General features: G+C 42.4%; 1 protein-coding gene across 6 annotated transcripts in view; it reads right to left on the reverse strand.

Annotated features, from left to right (window-relative positions):
• The window catches only part of smyd3 (SET and MYND domain containing 3), a 990,938-nt gene that overhangs the window by 147,914 nt on the left and 821,386 nt on the right, over window positions 1-21,638 (reverse strand). For all 6 annotated transcript variants that reach the window (XM_059985566.1, XM_059985569.1, XM_059985568.1 and 3 more), the window contains one exon: window positions 2,666-2,776. In XM_059985566.1, the coding sequence (XP_059841549.1) occupies window positions 2,666-2,776 (111 nt within the window). The remainder of the gene's footprint in view (window positions 1-2,665; window positions 2,777-21,638) is intronic.

Consider the following 21,638-nt stretch of genomic DNA (forward strand, 5'->3'; position numbering starts at 1 on the left):
CTGGGGGAGAAATTGCCTAGGCATCTCCTTAAGTCCTCCAATCCCAATAACATTCTCGTAAGTCTTTTTTTTTTGCACATTCTCCACTTTCGTGACATCATTTCTATAGAAAGGTGACCAAAGAAATTAAGAAAATACCAGAAGGTAGCAAATGAGTCAAGAACTATCAAGATAAGACAGAGCAGAGGTGGAAGATCAGCAATGGATTTGGTGAACAGCTGAACATGTTAAAGATCCAGATGCCCTCGTCCTGTGTCTGTTTTTTAATGTTCTTATGGAATAACATATCACTCACACCACATCTAACTGACATTAGAAACTATTCACAACATGTGGTTGTCTGGTGCAGGTGTCCATTGGCTCAACAAATAAATCTCTGCCCCAAAAAAAGGAACCCATCCTTGATGGTATCCTTTGAGGTCCTGAGTGAGCAAGTGTTTCCTGTCAAGTTGTCAAGGTAGTGACAGGAGATCACAGGCTTTCCTTCCATACACACCTTCTACCAGATGATTGCTATTCCTTTCATGCTGCATGCTTGAAAGCAACTCTCGGGACACGCTCAGTCACTACATTCACCTCTCATTTCAGTACTGACACCCACTTCAGAGAGAAGTGCTCTCTGAGGGGAGAGGGGTGGCCAGTTGAATTTGTTGCAGCCATCAGTCCTGACAGAACCCAGTGGGTTACAATCCTTTGTTCACTTCCTATACTTTCCTATACTAAAAGAGAAAGATGAGTTTAAACTGCTTCTGTCACAAATGAGGTCATTTGGAAATTTACTGTTACAACGAAAGGGCAAATTTGTTCAGTGCAAGCTCCCACAAGTAGCAACATGATACTGGGAATAACATTGAGTTGGACTTGGAAAGGGGATATGGGTTGGGCATTGGTAGACGGATATGAGTTAGGTAATGGTAGAGGGACATGGCTTGGGTAATGGTAGAAGGATATTGGTTGGTATGGTAAGGGGCTATGGGTTGAAATGGAAAGGAGATATGGGTTGTTATGGTTTCTGTGTCCTGAAGAAAGGTCTCATTTGACCTGCTGAGTTTCTCCAGCATTTTGTGTGTGTTGCTTTGAATTTGCAGCATCTGCATGCTTTTTCATGATTAGAGGGACATGGGTTGGTATGGTAGACAGACGTGAGCTGGGCAATGGTGGGAGATAAGAGTTGAGTATGGCAAGGGGATATGGGTTGGTATGCTAGAGAGACATTGGTTGGGCAATGGTAAGGGATAATGGGTTGGGTATAGTAGAGGGATATGGGTTGTGTATAGTAGAAAGATATGTTTGTTATGATAAGGGATATGGATTGGGCATGGTAAGGGATATGAGATGGGTATAGTAGAGGGATATGGGTTGGGTATGGTAAGGGATATGGGTTGGATATGGTAAGGGATATGGATTGGGCATGGTAAGGGATATGGATTAGGCATGGTAAGGAATATGGGTTGGGTATGGTAGAGGGATATGAGTTGGGTATAGTAGAGGGATATGGGTTGTGTATAGTAGATAGATATGAGTTTGTTATGATAAGGGATATGGATTGGGCATTGTAAGGGATATGGGTTGGGCATGGTAAGGGATATGGATTAGGCATGGTAAGGAATATGGGTTGGGTATGGTAGAGGGATATGAGTTGGGTATAGTAGAGGGATATGGGTTGTGTATAGTAGATAGATATGAGTTTGTTATGATAAGGGATATGGATTGGGCATTGTAAGGGATATGGGTTGGGCATGGTAAGGGATATGGATTAGGCATGGTAAGGAATATGGGTTGGGTATGGTAGAGGGATATGAGTTGGGTATAGTAGAGGGATATGGGTTGTGTATAGTAGATAGATATGAGTTTGTTATGATAAGGGATATGGATTGGGCATTGTAAGGGATATGGGTTGGGCATGGTAAGGGATATGGATTAGGCATGGTAAGGAATATGGGTTGGGTATGGTAGAGGGATATGAGTTGGGTATAGTAGAGGGATATGGGTTGTGTATAGTAGATAGATATGAGTTTGTTATGATAAGGGATATGGATTGGGCATTGTAAGGGATATGGGTTGGGCATGGTAGAGGGATATGGGTTTGTAATGGTATAGGATACTGGTTGGGCATCGTAGGAGGATATGAGCTGGGCATGGTGAAGTGATATGTGTTGGTCATGGTGGAGGAATACATCATAGGAATGGTGGAGGGATATATTTTGGTGTAAGCCCAGTACAACTGCTTTCCCACATTAAAAAATCTTCTGCACAGGTTTTCTGCCATTGTCAGATACAACAGACAACCAATCAATCAATCATATTCTGCATCCAGCTTTCTGTTTTGTACCACAGTGTAATTATATATGGTGAGAGCTGTCTGGATGGCATGCGAAACAAATGCTTTTCACTGAATCTTGGTGTGTGACAAGAGTAAAATAACAGCAGTGCCAATACCAATATCCCTGGTGTCGAGCCACTTCTACAACCCACTCAAGCTTTGTGCTGTCAAAAGGAAATAAACCCTAAAGCCACGAAAGGTCACTAACAGTACTTAGTGACTGAAATGTAACTTGACGTCGTAGGAATGATGAGCCCTGCAAATGGAATGAAGCAAAGTGCAACAAAAATACCCGGAATCTTGACATGATTGAGCTCCCTGAGTAATCCAGACTTAACAAACCTTGTGTCCGGTCTCACAGTGTCTGCAGTCACATGTAAAGCAGTACTGCCTCTCGGTCAGTCTCCGTCGCTCCTGGCTTGTTGCCATGACATCGATATAACTGACCGTTAGCTGGTGGGTGGAAGGAGAAACAAAAGATTAGAATGAAACATTAATACCTCACATTTTCTACATTTTATCAAGTGGCCACTGAGCGTATGCTTGTGGTCATGGGCTGCTGTAGCCCATCCACTTCCAGATGTGATGTGTTATGCATTCAGAGATGCTCTTCTGAACACCACTGTCGTAACATGTGGTTATTTGAGTTACTGTCACCCTGCTTTCAGCTTGAAACAGACTGGCCATTCTCCTCCGACCTCTCTCATTAACAATGCATTTTCACCCACAGAATTGCCATTCACTGGATGTTTTTTTTTCCCTTTGCGTATCATTCTCGGTAAACTCTAGAGACTGTTGTGTGTGACAATCCCAGGAGATCAATAGTTCCTGAGATAGTCAAACCACCCCGTCTGGCACCAAAAATTATTCCATGGTCAAAGTCATTTCTTCCCCATTTTGATGTTTGGTGTGAATAACAACTGAACCTCTTGACCATGTCTGCATGCTCTTATTCATTGAATTTCAGCCACGTGATTGGCTGATTAGATATTTGCATATATGAGCAGGCATACAGGTGTACCTAATAAAGTGGCCACCGAATGTATCTCCTAAAACTGCTAATGTCAACATCAGAGCACTGGCAGGTTAAGTTCTTGCATTTTATTTGCAAGATAAAGCCTTCTAGTTTCATCCATGGACGTGGTAGAGCCTGCCTACAGTGTTGGGACTTGAGTTTGTACATTCAGTACACATAAGCCCAGTATCTTGAGGGTCGATACTCAAATGGAGCTCTCCCTACCTTTATTCACCTCTGTTCTTTGTGCATACTTAATTCACCAGGTCACCCATGAACTTGGCTGACTCACATAATGATACCAAGGCCTTGTGTATAAGTGATGAAGTAACATTGATAGCAGCGTCCTCCACAAAACATGGTCAAGGGCATGTTACCTCAGGTTGCTTAGCAACCTGTCTCCAGATGCAGATATCAGTGAAAGAAGGAAATGTATAGGAGTGAAAGGAAAGACAGATCAGCATCTGAGATGATCTCAGAGCAGCAGGCAGCTAACAAGGAGTGGTCTGTGTTAGTATTTAAAAATCGTTACCTACATTCTGAGATGCAAAAGTCAGGAAGCAAAAAAAAACTATATACAACCAACCCGTACTTTCTCCCCCAAACTTACATTTCTTGATAAATGTGCAGATGATGTAGCTTCACATTATGGAAAATTATTGAGAGATGGACAATTTGGCGAACACTGTCAGAATCAAAATCAGGTTTATCATTGCCATTAGGTGTCATGAAATTTGTTAACTTAGCAGCAGTAGTAAAATGCAATACATTATAATATATAAAGAAAAAAGTAAATAAGTAAATCAATTACAGTAAGTATATATATGTATATTGAATGCATTAAAATAATGCAAAACTGAAATAATATTAAAAAGAGTGAGGTAGCGTTCATGGGTTCAATATCTATTTAGGAATCAGATGGCAGAGGGGAAGAAGCTTTTCCTGAATCATTCAGTGTGTGCCTTCAGGTTTCCCTCCTGATGTTAACAATGAGAATAGGGCTTGTCCTGGGTGATGGGAGTCTTTAATAATGGTCGTCCCCTTTCTGAGGCACCACTCCTTGAAGATGTCTTGGATTCTACAGAGGCCAGTACCTAAGATGCACTGACTAATTTTACAACTTTCTGCAGCTTCTTTTGGTCCCCCAATACTCTGCAGTGTTGCAACCTGCAAGCATCCTCTCCACAGTACATCTATAGAAGATTTCGAGTGTTTTAGGTGACAAACCAAATCTCTTCAAACTCATAATGTAATATAGCTGCTGTCTCAGCCTTCTTCATAGCCTCCTTGATATGTTGGGAAAAGGTTAGGTCCTCAGAGATCTTGACACCCAAGAACTTGAAATTGCTCACTCTCTCCACTTCTGATCCCTCTATGAGGATTGGTATGTGTTCCCTCATCTTACCCTTCCTGAAGTCCACAATCAGCTCTTTTGTCTTACTGATATAGACAATAAGACAATAGACAGTAGGTGCAGGAGTAGGCCATTTGGCCCTTCTAGCCAGCACCACCATTCACTGTGATCATGGCTGATCATACACAATCAGTACCCCATTCCTGCCCTCTCTCCATATCCCTTGACCCCGCTATCTATAAGAGCTCTATCTAACTCTCTCTTGAATGCATCCAGAGACCTGGCCTCCACTGCCTTCTGGGGCAGAGCATTCCACATATCCACCACTCTCTGGGTAAAATTTTTTTTCCACATCTCAGTTCTAAATGGCCTACCCCTTATTCTTAAACCGTGGCCTCTAGTTCTGGACTCACCCATCAGCGGGAACATGATTTCTGCCTCCAGTGTGTCCAATCCCTTAATAATCTTATATGTTTCAATCAGATCCCCTCTCATCTTTCTAAATTCCAATGTATACAAGCCCAGTCACTCCAATCTTTCAACATATGACAGTCCCGCCATTCCGGGAATTAACCTTGTGAACCTACACTACACTCCCTCAATAGCAAGAATGTCCTTCCTCAAATTTGGAGATCAAAATTGCACACAATACTCCAGGTGTGGTCTCACCAGGGCCCTGTACAGCTGCAGAAGGACCTCTTTACTCCTATACTCAATTCCTCTTGTTATAAAAGACAGCATGCCATTAGCTTTCTTCACTGCCTGCTGTACCTGCATGCTTGCTTTCATTGACTGATGTACAAGAACACCTAGATCTTGTTGTACTTCCCCTTTTCCTAACTTGACTCCATTTAGTTAGTAATCTGCCTTCCTGTTCTTGCCACCAAAGTGGATAATCTCACATTTATCCACATTAAACTGCATCTGCCATACATTTGCCCACTCACCCAACCTGTCCAAGTCACCCTGCATTCTCATAACATCCTCCTGAAATTTCACACTGCCACCCAGCTTTGTGTCATCAGCAAATTTGCTAATGTTACTTTTAATCCCTTCATCTAAATCATCAATGTATATTGTAAACAGTTGCGGTCCCAGCACCGAACCGTGTGGTACCCCACTGGTCACAGCCTGCCATTCCGAAAGGGACCCGTTAATCACAACTCTTTGTTTCCTGTCAGCCAGCCAATTTTCAATCCATGTCAGTACTCTGCCCCCAATACCATGTGCCCTAATTTTGCCCACTAATCTCCTATGTGGGACTTCATCAAAAGCTTTCTGGAAGTCCAGGTACCCTACATCCACTGGCTCTCCCTTGTCCATTTTCATAGTTACATCCTCAAAAAACTCCAGAAGATTAGTCAAGCATGATTTCCCCTTCACAAATCCATGCTGACTTGGACTGATCATTCTACTGCTATCCAAATATGTTGTAATTTCCTCTTTTATAATTGACTCCAGCATCTTTCCCACCACTGACGTTAGGCTAACCGGTCTATAATTCCCTGTTTTTTCTCTCCCTCCTTTCTTGAAAAGTGGGACAACATTAGCCACCCTCCAATCAGCAGGAACTGTTCCTGAATCTATAGAACACTGGAAAATGATTACCAATATGTCCACGATTTCTAGAGCCACCTCTTTAAGTACCCTGGGATGCAGACTATCAGGTCCCGGGGACTTATCAGCCTTCAGTCTCAACAGTCTATCCAACACCGTTTCTTGCCTAATGTAAATTTCCTTCAGTTCATCCTTTACCCTAGTTCCTTTGGCCACTATTACATCTGGGAGATTGTTTGTGTCTTCCCTAGTGAAGACAGATCCAAAGTACCTGTTCAACTCATCTGCCATTTCCTTGTTCCCCATAATAAATTCACCCGTTTCTGTCTTCAATGGCCCAATTTTTGGTCTCAACTATTTTTTTGCTATTCACATACCTAAAGAAGCTTTTACTATCCTCCTTTATATTCTTGACTAGTTTTCCTTCGTACCTCATTTTTTCTTGGCGTATTGTCTTTTTTGCTATCTTCTGTTGCTTTTTAAAAGCTTCCCAGTCCTCTGGTTTCCGGCTCATCTTTGCTATGTTATACTACTTCTCTTTTATTTTTATACTGCCCTTTACTTCCCTCGTCAGCCACGGCTGCCCCTTACTCCCCTTAGGATCTTTCTTCCTCTTTGGAATGAACCGATTCTGCACCTTCCGCATTATTCCCAGAAATACCTGCCATTTTTGTTTCACTGTCTTCCCTGCTAGGGTATTGTTCCATTGAACTTTGGGCAGCTCCTCCCTCATAGCTCCATAGTTCCCTTTGTTCAACTGTAATACTGACACATCCGATTTTCCCTTCTCCTTCTCAAATTGTAGGTTAAAACATATCATATTATGGTCACTACCTCCTAATGGTTCCTTTACCTCAAGGTCCCTGATCAAGTCAGGTTCATTGCACAACACTAAATCTAGAATTGCCTTCTCCCTGGTAGGCTCCAGTACAAGCTATTCTAAGAATCCATCTCAGAGGCATTCCACAAACTCCCTTTCTTGGGGTCCAGTACCATTCTGATTCTCCCAGTCTACCTGCATGTTGAAATCCCCCATGACAACTGTATCATTACCTTTGCGACATGCCAATTTTAACTCTTCATTCAACTTACACCCTACATCCAGACTGCTGTTTGGGGGCCTGTAGATAACTCCCATTAGGGTCTTTCTACCCTTAGAATTTCTCAGTTCTATCTGTACTGACTACATCCCCTGATTCTATGTCCCCCTCGCAAGGGATTGAATATCATTCCTCACCAACAGAGCCACCCCACCCCCTCTGCCAGTCAGTCTGTCCTTTCGATAAGATGTATATCCTTGAATATTAATTTCCCAGACCCCGTCTGCTTCAAGCCATGTCTCAGTTATTCCCACAACATCGTACTTGCCAATTTCCAACTGAGCCTCAAGCTCATCTACTTTATTCCTTATACTTCGTGCATTCATATATAATACTTTTAATTTGGTACTCCCCTCTCCTTTCATATCAATTCCTATTTCATTTGGCCATACTGTATGAGCTCTTCTTGAGCTTTCTTTTCTACTCCATTGATTCTGTTGTCTTTTTTAACTTTTCTTATTTTCACTTTCCCTTTAACTCCATCCTTATATTTCCAGTTCATCCCTTCCCCCCTCTACTTAGTTTAAACACATCCGTGTTGCAGTGGCAAACCTGTCTGCCAGAATGCTGGTCCCCCGCCTATTAAGGTGCAACCTGTCCCTTTTGTACAATTCATCCCTACCCCAAAACAGATCTCAGTGGTCCAAGAATGTAAATCCTTGCTTCCTGCACCAGTTCCTCAGCCACACATTCAGAACCATTATCTCCCTGTTCCTGCCCTCTCCAGCACAAGGAACTGGAAGCAAACCAGAGATAACCACCCTGGAAGTCCTGCTTTTCAACCTTCTTCCAAGTTCCCTGAAGTCCCGCTGCAGAATGTCCTTCCTCTTCTTCCCGATGTCGTTTGTGCCATCATGAACTACCACTTCCGGCTGTTCACCTTCACCCTTGAGGATTCCCTGCAATTGGTGCGTGATGTCCTGGATCCTATCACCAGGGAGGCAACACACCATCCTTAAATCTCGCCTGTTGCCATAGAAACCCCTTTCTGTACCTCTTACTATGGAGTCCCCTACTACCACGGCTCTTCCTGATGTCTGACTCCTCGGCTCTGCTTCTGCACCAATTTTCAGCTCGCAGACCTGTCCGCCTCTCAGACTGGCAGTATCTTCTGTCCTGACAGCTTCCAAGAAGGTGAACCTGTTTACGAGAGGTACATCCCCTGGGGTCTCCTGTACTTCAAGCATCTTTTCCATCCTCATCGTCGCCCCCTTTCTCTCTTCCAGAATCCTCAGTGTAACAACCTCACTGTAGGTCCTGTCCGGAAAACTCTCATTTTTGCGGATAAACCTGAGGGCATCCAGTTCTTTCTTCAGTGCTGCAACATGCTCCTTCAGAAGCTGAATCTGGACACACTTCCCACAACTGTAGCAGCCGGGGACACCATCAGTGTCCCTGACCTCCCACATCATGTGCGTAGCACACTGAATCAGCTTAGCAGTCATGTCTTCACCCTCTGCAATTGTTCCTGGCGTAGTCTCCTCGCCGAAGACTCTTGAGCCAAAGACTAGCACTACTCACACCAGGCACTTCCCTCGACCAGGCCACTTCCCGACAGCTGTTGAGTGCAAGGTTGTTGTAGTGACACCACTCAACTAACTAGTATATCTCACTCCTGTACACCCTTTTGTCACCGCCTGAAATTCTACGAAGAATGGTTGTATCATTAGAAAATTTATAGATGGAATTGAGCTATGCCTAACCACATAGACATGTGGATAGAGAGAGTAGAATAGTGGGCTAAGCACACACCCCTGAGGTGCGCCAATGTTGATCATCAACAAAGAAGATCCACACAATCCGCACAAATTGTGGACAACTGGTTAGGAAGTCGAGGATCCAATTTCAGAGGGAGGTCCAGTGACCCAAGCTATGTGACTTATCAATCAGGATTGTGGGAATGATGGTTTCAAACACTGAGCTATAGTCAACGAACAGCATCCTGACATAGGTGTTTGTGTTGTCCAGGTGGTCTAGGCCCACATGAAGAGCCTTTAAGATTGCATTTGCTGTTGACCTATTGTGGTGATAGGCAAATTGCAATGGGTCCAGGTCCTTGCTGAGGCAGGATTTGATTCTAGCCATGACTAGCCTCTCAAAGCATTTCATCACCATAGTTGTGAGTGCTGCTGGGGAATAGTCATTAAAGCAGCTCATACTACTCTTCTTGGACACTAGTATAGTTGTTGCCTTTTTGAAGCAGGTAAGAGCTTCTGACCATAGCAGTGAGAGGGTGAAAATGTCCTTGAAAATGTCTCCCACCAAGTCAAGTCAAGTCAAATCAAGTCACTTTTATTGTTATTTCAACCATAACTGCTGGTACAGTGCATAGTAAAAATGAGACAACATTTTTCAAGACCATGGTGTTACATGACACAGTAGAAAAAAAACTAGACTGAACTATGTAATAAAAAAAACACAGAGAAAGCTACACTAGACTACAGACCCACACTGGACTGCATAAAGTGCACAAAAACAGTGCAGGCATTACAATAAATAATAAACAGGACAATAGGGCAAGGTGTCAGTCCAGGCTTCGGGTATTGAGGAGTCTGATAGCTTGGGGGAAGAAACTGTTACACAGTCTGCTCGTGAGAACCCGAATGCTTCAGAGCCTTTTCCCAGACGGCAGGAGGGAGAAGAGATTGTATGAGGGGTGCATGGGGTCCTTCATAATGCTGTTTCCTTTGTGGATGCAGCGTGTAGTGTAAATGTCCATGATGGTGGGAAGACGGACCCCAATGATCTTCTCAGCTGACCTCACTATCCACTGCAGGGTCTTGCGATTCGAGATGGTGCAATTTCCGAACCAGACAGTGATGCAGCTGCTCAGCATGCTCTCAATAGAACCCCTGTAGCATGTGATGAGGATGGGGGGTGGGAGATGGACTTTCCTCAGCCTTCACAGAAAGTAGAGACGCTGCTGGGCTTTCTTTGCTATGGAGCTAGTGTTATTTAAAAAATTTTTTGACCCCCCCCCCCCCCCCCGAGCTAATGTTGAGGGACCAGGTGAGATTCTCTGCCAGGTGAACACCAAGAAATTTGGTGCTCTTTACGATCTCTACCGAGGAGCCGTCGATGTTCAGTGGGGAGTGGTCGCTTCATGCCCTCCTGAAGTCAACAACCATCTCTTTTGTTTTGTTCACATTAAGAGACAGGTTGTTGGCTTTGCACCAGTCAGTTAGCCGCTGCACCTCCTCTCTGTAAGCTGACTCGTCATTCTTGCTGATGAGACCCACCACAGTCATGTCATTGGTGAACTTGATGATATGGTTCGAGCTGCATGTTGCAGCACAGTCGTGGATCAGCAGAGTGAACAGTGGACTGAGCACACAACCCTGGGGGGCCCCCGTGCTCAGTGTGATGGTGTTGGAGATGCTGCTCCCGATCCGGACTGACTAAGGTCTCCCAGTCAGGAAGTCTAGGATCCTTTTGCAGAGGGAGGTGTTCAGGCCCAGTAGGCTCAGCTTTCCAATCAGTTTCTGAGGGATGATTGTGTTGAATGCTGAATTGAAGTCTATGAACAGCATCCGAACGTATGTGTCTTTTTTGACACAACGTCTTATGTCAATCAGTTGGTTGGCACAAGTTTTCAGAGCTTTACCAGGTACTCTAACAAGGCCTGTTGCTTTGCAAGGGTACACCCTTCTAAAAGGCAGCCTGACATCAGCCTCCGAGACACAGATCACAGGGTCACTGGGTGCAGCAGGGATCTTCACAACTGTAACTATACTCTCCCTTTCAAAGTAGGCATAGAATCATCGTTGCCATTCAACCACAACCAATAGCATGAGGGTCAGAAAGCCTGCAGATACTGGAAGTCTTAAGCAAAACATATTCCTCAAAGCCACCATACAAATTGAAAGGATGGTTAAAGGGGTGTTGGCCTTTGTTGGGGGTCAGAGTTTCAAGATCACAAGATTCAAGATTGTTCAATGTCATTTTCAGTACAGAAGTGTAAAGGAGAGCAAAATAGTTGTTTAAGAACCATGATGAAATGTCGTAGCTCTATACAACCCTGGTTAGTCCACATCTGAGTCTTGTCTTCATTGGATGGTGCGGAGATTTACCAGGATGTTGCCCGGATTAGGGGACATGTCTTGTGAGGAAAGGTTGGGTGAGCTAGGGATTTTCTCTTTGGAGAAAAGGATGAGATACTTCTTGATGGAGGTGTACGAGATGATGAGGGGCACAGATAGAGTGGACAGCCAGTGCTCTCGTCCCAGGGCAAGAGGACATCTCTTTAAGATATGTGGAGGAAAGTTTAATGGAGATGTCAGATGTAGGTTTTTTTACACAGAGAGTTGTAGGTGCCTGAAACATACTGCTGGGGGTGCTGGTAGAGGCAGATATACTGGAGGCATTTAATAGTTGGTTAGATAGGCGTATGGGTATAAGAAAAAAAGATGGTTATAGGAGGGAAGTGTTAGATTGCTTATGAGTAGGTTTAAGTACTGTGCAAAAGTCTTGGGCACCCTAGATATTTTAAATGGCTTCAGATGGTGTGGACTCCACACAGCCCTGACCTCAACGTCATCAAGGCTGTCTGGAATTACACAAGCAAGCGAGACAGCCAAAGTCTGCAGAAAAACTGTGGTTAGTTCTCCGAGATGCTTGGAGCAAACAAGCAACACACACAAAATGCTGGAGGAACTCAGCAGGCCTGGCAGCATCTATGCAAAAGAGTACAGTTGACGTTTTGGGCTGAAACCCTTCAGCAGGACTGAAGAAAAAATGCTGAGGAATAGATTTAAAAGTGGGGGGGGAGGTGGGTGAAACCTGGAGTGGGAGGGTTGAAGTGATGAGCTGGGAGGTTGATTGGTGAAAGAGACCGAAGGCCCTGGAAAAAAGAAAAATGGAGGGGGGAATTTCCTCTTGTTGGGGCTTGGAACAAAGCTTCTTATAAAACTGCATGACAGTGTACCAAAGAGAACTGATGCAGTTTTAAAGGCAAAGGGCGGTCGCACCAAATATTGATTTGGTTTTGTTTTTTTACTGTTTACTTCTCTTTATAGTAAATTTATTTATAATTAGTAACTTTTGATTTTGTTAGTTTTGAAAGCATCTTTTTTTACAAGTACCCAAAACCTTTACACAGTGCCATATGTAGTTCAGCGCAACATTTTGGGCTGAAGGGCATGTATTGTGCTGTACTGATCTATGTTCTGTGGTCTAAAATCAGAAAATGCTGGCAGGTCAGGTAACATCAATGGAGGGGAATAAACCGTTGATGTTTCAGGCCAGGTGCTGATGAAGGCTCGACTCTAAACATCAACTGTTTATTCCTTTCCATAGTTATGGCCTGACCTGATGAGCTCCTCCAGCATTTAGTGTGTTAAACCAAATAATCATTTCCGGTTTCCTTAGCAAATATCCCAGGACACAAAACATTAACTGTTCTTCTTATCGCAGATATTTCCTGACTTACTGAGCGTTTCCAGCAGTTTTTGCTTTTTATTTCAAATCTCCGTCAGCCACAGTTTTTTTTTTGAGTTTCCACTGGCAGAAATTCCTGACCGTTTAAAATAACTGCCTGGGATTTTCTTTATCCAAATGGGATTCAATTCTACATCATTGACAAATGCAAGCTCTGTATTCAGCAATGCACTGAATGTTACCCAAGATTATTTAAGATTCAAGATTGCTTATTTCCATTCTTCAGTACACAAGTCTGAAGGAGAATGAAATGATTGTTTCTCAGGATCCAAAGCAGCATAAAAAGCATAATAAGCATAAAAACACAATAAACATAAAAAGCACAATAAATATGCAGTAAGTATGTAAGATTAGCTTATTATCTTGGCTTATTAAGTGCTCCGATAATGGGGTTTGAAATCCTAACGTTCTTACCCTGAGGTAAAAGCTGCCTCACTGAGCTTGGGGCAGAGTCACCATGTGTAATGACCATCCTTGTAAAACCCAGCCCTCCTCAGTACACAGATGGAAGGTCAGGGTGCAAACCCACTGTGCACCAGTCTCCACGGACACCCCCACACTCATCCATTGCTCAGTGTCTCCAACAGCACTACAGGTACATTTTCACTCTGATACCCAAACGTCCTTTGGTTCCTCAAGAGACATTGTCAAAATTGTGTTAATTGGGCAAGGTTTGATCGGGGCTGTTTGTGAATCGGACTTGTTTATAGAGCACTCTACGACTCATGTTATATCTGTTTCTGCTTTCCGATTACTTCTTTTTTAATTACTATTTTGTACTACTTTGATCGGGGCAGACTGGCTCTGTGGCCTGTAGTCAACGATCAGCACAGTGCTAAATTGAACAGAACTGAACTAAGCTGAACATTCCTAAACTGATTCAAAGACTCTGCAGTTTGATGTTTAATATTTTGTGTGTACTCGCTCGTCTTTTGCTGAGTGTGTGATATATTTTTTTTTGTGCTTTGGGTGTTTGATGTTTTCTTTGAATGGGTTCCGCTGTGTTTCTTTGTTTCATGGCTGTCTTTGGGAAGATGGATCTCAGTGCATGCATATTTTGGTAATAACGTAGTTCGAATCTTTGAGCTTCTAACTTAAAAGCCCAAGACTCTTTGGATTGAGCTGCTGAAAGCGGTGTTGCAAAAGGACACAGAATAATTCAATCTTAATGGTTTGCTTCAAAATCCGATGCAACAGATGAAAAGATCAACTTTATTCACCATATACTCTACATTTACATGTATGAGGAACTTGCTGTGTTGTGTTGGTCAGGACATGACATGCAACCAGAAAGAGCAAAATTCAACAATTATAAAGAGTAAAGAATTATAAATAAAAATAAAATTAGAAGTGAAAGTACTGATATTGAATAAAATGTGGAAATGGGGAATCTCAGCACAGATCCTCAAGCCTGGATGCACTGGGACCTCACCAGTACACAATTCCAGAACAAGTGGGCGTCAGCATGGATTCAGCACCATTACATGCAGTCAGTCCTGCCCTAAAGTACAGGCTATCTCATAAACACAAAGCAGCATTGTTCTTCCTAAATAAACCACACAGGATCCCCAATGGCTTGGCCCACAGGTAGTCAGATTACAGCAAAAGCACCAAAGTCTGTTCAGACAGTCACTTTACAGCACAGAAATTTGAACTATCCACCACCTAGAAATCTGAGTAAAGCAATTCAAATATTACAGCGCAATGGGCTATTTTTCCCAAAACTTGTAAGAAAGTTAAATTAAATGCCTTTGAATTAACTGATTAATTGAATGAAGTACACATTAAACCACAGAGCATTATTCTGCCAAGAAGGAGCCATGCTTAAGCTGTTTTTACTTACAACCACACCAAGGTTATTCAGCGGTGAATTGCCAGAGGTTAACTGAAGGAAATTTGCAACTTTCCACCTGACTCGAAAATAGGTTGAAACTACTGTTTTTATTTTCTTGCTCATTTTAATCCTTTTGACATGTTTCAGGTGTGACATGTTCATAACTCAGTTCACTGATTGACTGGCAGATACCCTGGAAAGTAGCTTGAAGCCAGTAAACCAGTTGCATTCAGGACTCGCCCATCGGAAGCACTCTGACCTCTGGGGAAGCAAGACATGGGATAAAATACTAGTCCAAAGACCCAGGCTTGAAATCCTGAATGGTCCTCAAGTGCAGAGTGAGAGGATGTTGCATTGTCCCAAACGCCATGTCAATGAAGAGGTGCTGGATGTTACAAGTGCTTTACAGACAAATAGTAAATTTATTTTCTGAAGTATAGTCAAGTTCAGGTTCATTAATTGCTGTCATGGGCATACACGCACAGGGTAGAAGTACCGTGAAAATTAGCTTTTAGCAGCAGCACCAGAGACCAGAACAAACAGAGTTAATATACACTTCAATCCAATGTAATCTATGTAATGTGCATTTAGCTCAATATTAGATTACATAATGGGATCAGAGGTGGAGAGGGTCAGCAACTTTAAATTCCTCGCTGTTATTATTTCAGAGTACCTGTAAGTGCAATTGTGAAGAAAGCAGGGCAGTGCCTCAACCTCCTGCAGAATCAGCAAAACTCTGGCATGACACCTAAAACTTTGACAAACTTCTACTGATGTGTAGTAGAGAGTATAGTGACAGGCAATGCCACAGCCTGGCATGGGAACATCAACGCCCTTGAACAGAAAATCCTTTTAAAAAATGGTAGATATGGCCCAGTACATTATAGGTAAATTCCTCTTTAGTGTAGAACCCATTGTCACAGGAAAGCAGCATTCATCGTCAGGGAACCACCACCACTCAGGTCACGCTCCCTTCTCACTGCTGCCATCAGGAAGGAGGTACAGGAGCCTCAGGACTCACACCACCAGGTTCGGAAACAGTTATTGCCCTTCAGCCAAAGGGGATAACTTCACTCAACTCCACTTGCCCCATCACAGAAATGTTCCCACAATCTATGGACTCACTTTCAAGGACTTCATCTTACAGAACCATAGAATGTTCTCGATATTTATTGCTTACTTATTTATTTACTTACTTGCATATTCTTATTAAAAAGTAATCACATTTTTTCTCAGCTAAAGCTGGTAAAACCTGAGGTCCAGGCATAGACATGCACACTCATTACTCAATTGCTAGGAACTTTAAGACTATTCTAGTGGTGTTCGGTATTGTGGCTTTCATAAATATTGCTGCGTAGCCCTAATTGTTTAATACTATTGTGTAGGGCCTTTGGGATAATACCTGTTGTAGATGTTACTATTGGGACATCGTACATCTACCCTGCTCATGTTCCATTGTCATTCAATCTCCTCTTTTAATTTCTGGTGTTTTTCACTTATTGATTTCTGCAAGTTATGTGTGTTTGGAACAGCTATATCTATTAAGTAAGTTGCTTTTGCATGTTTATCCTGTATTGCCCTCTCTGTAATAAAGGATCGGTCATAATATAATTTGTGGTATTCTGACCAAAACTGGACCAGGTTTGTATTTATAGTAAAGTACGGCTTCTTTTATGTTTGTACTTTAAAGCAAGATTTTGGTGAATAAAGTTTTCCCCTTGATTGCGTCTGTGTAAGTAATCAGATTGAGTTAAACTGCTACAGGACCCAGTAGTGTGTTGCATTGTTTCTGGTTTTCCTTGGTAGTTTCTACATTTATCATCTTGAATTTTTTGGTCTTTTATTGTGTATTTTTGATCATTTTTTTGTGTTAACCACCCATTCCTGTATTGCCACAAGGAACCCGTCTATTTCTGGGAAGAAGTGTCACCTCTGAGCCAGGCGTTCGATACTTCTTTGTCGACACCTAGTCTGCTCAGCTCATGGGGATGTCTTCCATGGAGGGTTGGGCTCCTCCACTGGTGAATCTTTTCTTCAATAGTGATAATGTCTTCATTTTTCTGGGCTGTGCTCTCACTTAACTTTAGAGGTGTGTACTCCTTCTCAAAATTGCATATGCTCATGCGGAATGCCATATCCTGTTTTAGTTGATGAGAAAAGATCCTCAGAAGTTTTCTCTGACTGTCGTGTAAATTTTAATGTCTGCTATTCCTTTTCCCCCTTCTGCCATAGGTAGTGGTAACCTAAGCGCATTCGAGTGCACATAATGCGTTCTCACTTTTCTTTGTAAATTTTCCAGATCAGTTTCAGACCAAGATATTATGTCAAAAGAATAATTTTGAATGGGTAGAGTGAAAGTGTTCAATGCCTTTGTTATATTTTTACTCCATTTGTCACATTTTATTAAGCCTTGAAGTAAATTCTGTCAGGTTTTTCCTTTATCACACTATGATCTATTTTCTTCGCTTGTTGATATCCCAGATAGTTGTACATTTCACATTCATCCATTGGTTGTATTGTATCCTGCTGCTCTGTTTTATATTCTGCTAACTCTATTGCTCCTTTCTTTATGTTTAATGTTCTGTATTTATCCAGTCCAAAGTTCATGTTTCTTTCTTTCAATGTGAATTAATTGCTTTAGCTTTACTGATGAAGGAGCATATAATTTCAAATCATATAGAAGGGGTGCACTGAATTGAACTGAATTGAATTGATTTTATTACTTACATCCTTCACATACATGAGGAGTAAAAATCTTTACGTTATGTCTCTGTCTAAATGTGCAATTATAGTAATTTATAATAAATAAAACAATCAGTGTAACATAGAAATACACTCAGATCAGTGTGAGTTAATCAGTCTGATGGCCTGGTGGAAGAAGCTGTCCCAGAGCCTTTTGTCCTGGCTTTTATGCTGTGGTACCATTTCCCTGATAGTAGCAGCTGGAATAGATTGTGGTTGGGATGACTTGAGTCCCCAGCGATCCTTCAGACCCTTTTTTCACATCTGTCTTTGTAAATCTCCTGAAACATGGGAATTTCACAACTACAGATGCGCTGGGCTGTCCACACCACTCTCTGCAGAGTCCCGTGATTAAGGGAAGTACAGTTCCCATACCAGGCCATGATGCAACCAGTCAGGATGCTCTCAATTGTGCCCCTGTAGAAAGTTATTAGGATTTGGGGGCTCATACCAAACTTTCTCAACTGTCTGAGGTGAAAGAGGTACTGTTGTGCCTTTTTCACCACACAGTTGGTATGTACAGACCACGTGAGGTCCTCGGTGATGTGTGTGCTGAGGAACTTAAAGCTGTTCACTCTCTCAACCCCAGATCCATTGATGTCAATGGGGGTTAGCCTGTCTCCATTCCTCCTGTAGTCCACACCAGCTCCTTTGTTTTTGTGACATTGAAGGAGAGGTTGTTTTGTTGACATCACTGTGTCAGAGAGCTGATGACTTCTTTGGCCACCTTGCTATTGTTTGAGATTAGTGTGTTAAAGAATAGGTCATTTCATTGTTTCTGATTTGATACCCAATTTTCATCTGATTCAGTAAATTAGAGAGTGGGTTAAAAGCTAGACAAATCTATAGTGGACTTAGAGAGTCACCTTGGAAAATGCCTCAGTTTAGTTTGATAACAATGGTTGTTCTTTCTTAGTTGTTAATCAGTAGGGTAATTATAGTATACCAGTGCTTCATTAGATGTGGAAGGAATTTTTACAAATCTTGTGAATAGTTTATATATATATATATTAGGAACTTCTATGAACCATGAGTGTGGGAGAGATTCAAATGTCTTTTGGTAGTCAATGTAGCTACATGAAAGATTCCTGCTTTTCCATCAGGTTTGATTTAGAATTATGGAATCTATTATCAGTTGTTGTTTACATCCTTTCATACCATTACGACATCCTTTCTGCTCTTCTGTAAGTATATTGAGGTTATCTAAGTGGGTGGTGTTTAGTTGTGAGATACATGATGCTACAATTGTTATTATTATTAATTATTTTTGTATCTGTACAGTTTGTTGTTTTTTGCACACTGGCTGAACATCCGGTTAGTGTGGTCTTTCATTGATTCTGTTACGGTTATTATTCAAGTTTGCCCATACAAAAATGAATCTCAGGGTTGTATATGGTGACATATATGTACTTTGATAATAAATTTACTTTGAACTTAAGTGCCACTGTCTTGTCTGCATCCATCACCATTCCTGTCAGTACAGTCCAGACATACATCACCCTTCCTGTAAAAAAACTTACCCTGCAATCTCCATTAAGCTTTCCCCTTCTCACCTTGAAGTACTTGACACTTCTGCCCTGGGAAAAAGGGTCTGGCTAACCACTATCTGACCTATGCCTTTACAAGCTTTATCACATCTCCCCCTCAGCCTCCGGTGCTCCAGAAAGAAGAAATTCACGTTTGTCCAGCCTCTCCTTATTGCTTATGCTTTGTTTTTGGGTTTCAGGCAACTGCAGCCTTCTGCTTTTGGAGACTAACTGACCCAAGTCATCATCAGATTGCTGACTGCACGCTCTGTACAACTGTGTTTCTGACATCATTATAGCAAAGGCCTCTTTTGCAGACACAACCCTCCTCACCATTTTCCAGAAGGCGGCACCTATCACTCAGGACCCTCACTATTCAGGACATGCCCTATTCTCATGCCTATAATCAGGGAGGAGGTACAGAAGCCTGAAATTGCACACTCGATGATTCAGAAACAGCTTCTACCCCTCTGATCCATGAATTGGATCCATGAATCAGTCCATGAATCCACAAACATTATTCCTCTTTTGCACTTTTTTTTATATATTGTAATTTATTGTAATTATTTTTTATGTCTTGCGCTATGCCGCTGCAACAAAACAACAAACTTCACATTTCTCGGTGATAATAGACCGACTCTAATTCTGAGCTATTCAGCTGCTGGTAAATCACTATTGAGCATCTTAAGTTGTGAAAGGTGGTGTACAAATGGCCATTCTTTCATAGTCCTCTTTTGCAAAGGGGAATATGAAACGTGGAGTGTATCTATCAACGGGAGTGGACACTGAGTTTGTAAGTTTGGTGAAAGCAAAGGAGGTTGGGAATGGCAAGGGTGGAGAGCCGCGGGAGGGATGTGGGACATGTGGCAGAGAACTGCCAGGGGCAAAGGGTGGCGCGGGTGCAGACACACCCAGCCCTGGGACACCGGGCGAGATCTTTTGATTCCAAACAACTGGTTGATCTATCATTACAGACTATCTCTCTGACAATTTCCGCTCCCTCCTCTCACTCTTCCCCTTTCCCTTCCTCTTTTCCCAACCATGATTCCCCTCTCCCTGGCCCCTTCCCACTCTCAGTCCACAACAGAAACCCATATCAGAATCAGGTTTATCGTCACTCACATATGACATATGACATATGACGTGAAATTTGTTTCTTTTTGCGGCAGAATGTACAGTACAATACATAAAATTAATACAGTACTGTGCAAAAGACTTGGGCACCCTAGCTCATATATATATATATATAGACTGAGACTTTTGCGTAGTACTGTATTTATTTTTTTTTGAATTTTATAGTAATTCTTTCTGTCTTGCATTGTTGTGCTGTCACAAAACAACGCATTCCATGACATATGTCAATGATGCTGATACAGAGTGCCATCTGGAAGAGCCAGGCTAGCTATCAGTCCTCGCCCCCTGTATTGTTTTATTCCTTCGCATTTCGGATACAGGTTCAATCAGTCCTAGCCCACGTCTGAAGGCTCCGCACTTTGCTGCTGTTGCAACAGAAGGTGAACACTAGGTCAGCCAAAACCTGAGACATTAACTGAAGAAAGAACAGCAGCGGTTGCAATCATAACTGAAGCTGTAAAAGTTCAAAAGCAGCGGCCGAGACACTACTGTTAACCTGCCTGTTAATACGCCCCTCAACGTTGCTACCCCGTCTCCAGCTTGTGAGTGTGGTATAGGCAAAGCCAGCTTCAGTACGGCCTTGACTCCTGCAAGCAATGGCCAGGCTGGCTACTACATCAGAATTAGAAGTAGAATCATGTTTAATATCACCAGCATATGTTGTGAAGTTTGTTCTTATGTCGCAGCAGTGAATTGTAATAGATAATAATAAAAAACTGAATTACACTAAGTATGTACAGTATATTAATAAGTTAAATTAAATAGGTAATGTAAAAGAAAAGTAGTGAGGTGGCATTCCTGGGTTCAATGTCCATTTGGAAATTGGATGGCAGAGGGGAAGAAACTGTTCCTGAATCACTGAGTGTGTGCCTTCAAGCTCCTGGACATCCTCCCTGAAGGTAGCAATGAGAAGAGGCCATGTCCTGGGTGTCGGGGGCCTTTAATGATGGATGTGCCTTTTTGCAGCATCGCTGCTTGAAGACATCCTGGATGCTGGGGAGGCTAATGCCCATGATGAAGCTGTCTGAGTTTGTAACTCTATGCAGCTTATTTCGACCCTGTGCGTTAGACCCTCCCCCACCACTCCATACCAGACAGTGATGCAGCCAGTTAGAATGCTCTCCATGGAACATCTGTAGAAATACCAAATCTCCTCAAACTCCTAATGAAATATAGCCGCTTTACCACCGTAATCACTTTATCTCAATAACAAAAGCCAAGTACACTTGTTACGGCAGAGGTTTACAAAGACAAAGGATGTTACTTCCAATACAGTGGGAGATGAAATAGAATAGAACAAAGAACAGCTCAGCACACAAACAGACCCTTCAGCCAGCATCTTATAGAACCATAGAACATTGCAGAACAGAAACAGACCCTTCGGCCAGGATTTTATAGAAACATACTCATTAAGCTAATGACAACCAATTCCGACCTGCCTGCACTCGGACTTATCTGTCCATTTTCTACTCATTCATGTGCCTATCCAGGAATCCCTTGAATGCCTCTACCAGGCAGACAATAAGGTGCAAGGTCATAACGAGGTAGATTACGAGGTCAAGAATCCATCATATTGTACTAGGGGACTTTCCAGTGTCTGATAACGGTGGGATAGAA

Source organism: Hypanus sabinus, chromosome 12 (genome assembly GCF_030144855.1).
Source record: "Hypanus sabinus isolate sHypSab1 chromosome 12, sHypSab1.hap1, whole genome shotgun sequence".
NCBI classification, from domain to species: domain Eukaryota; kingdom Metazoa; phylum Chordata; class Chondrichthyes; order Myliobatiformes; family Dasyatidae; genus Hypanus; species Hypanus sabinus.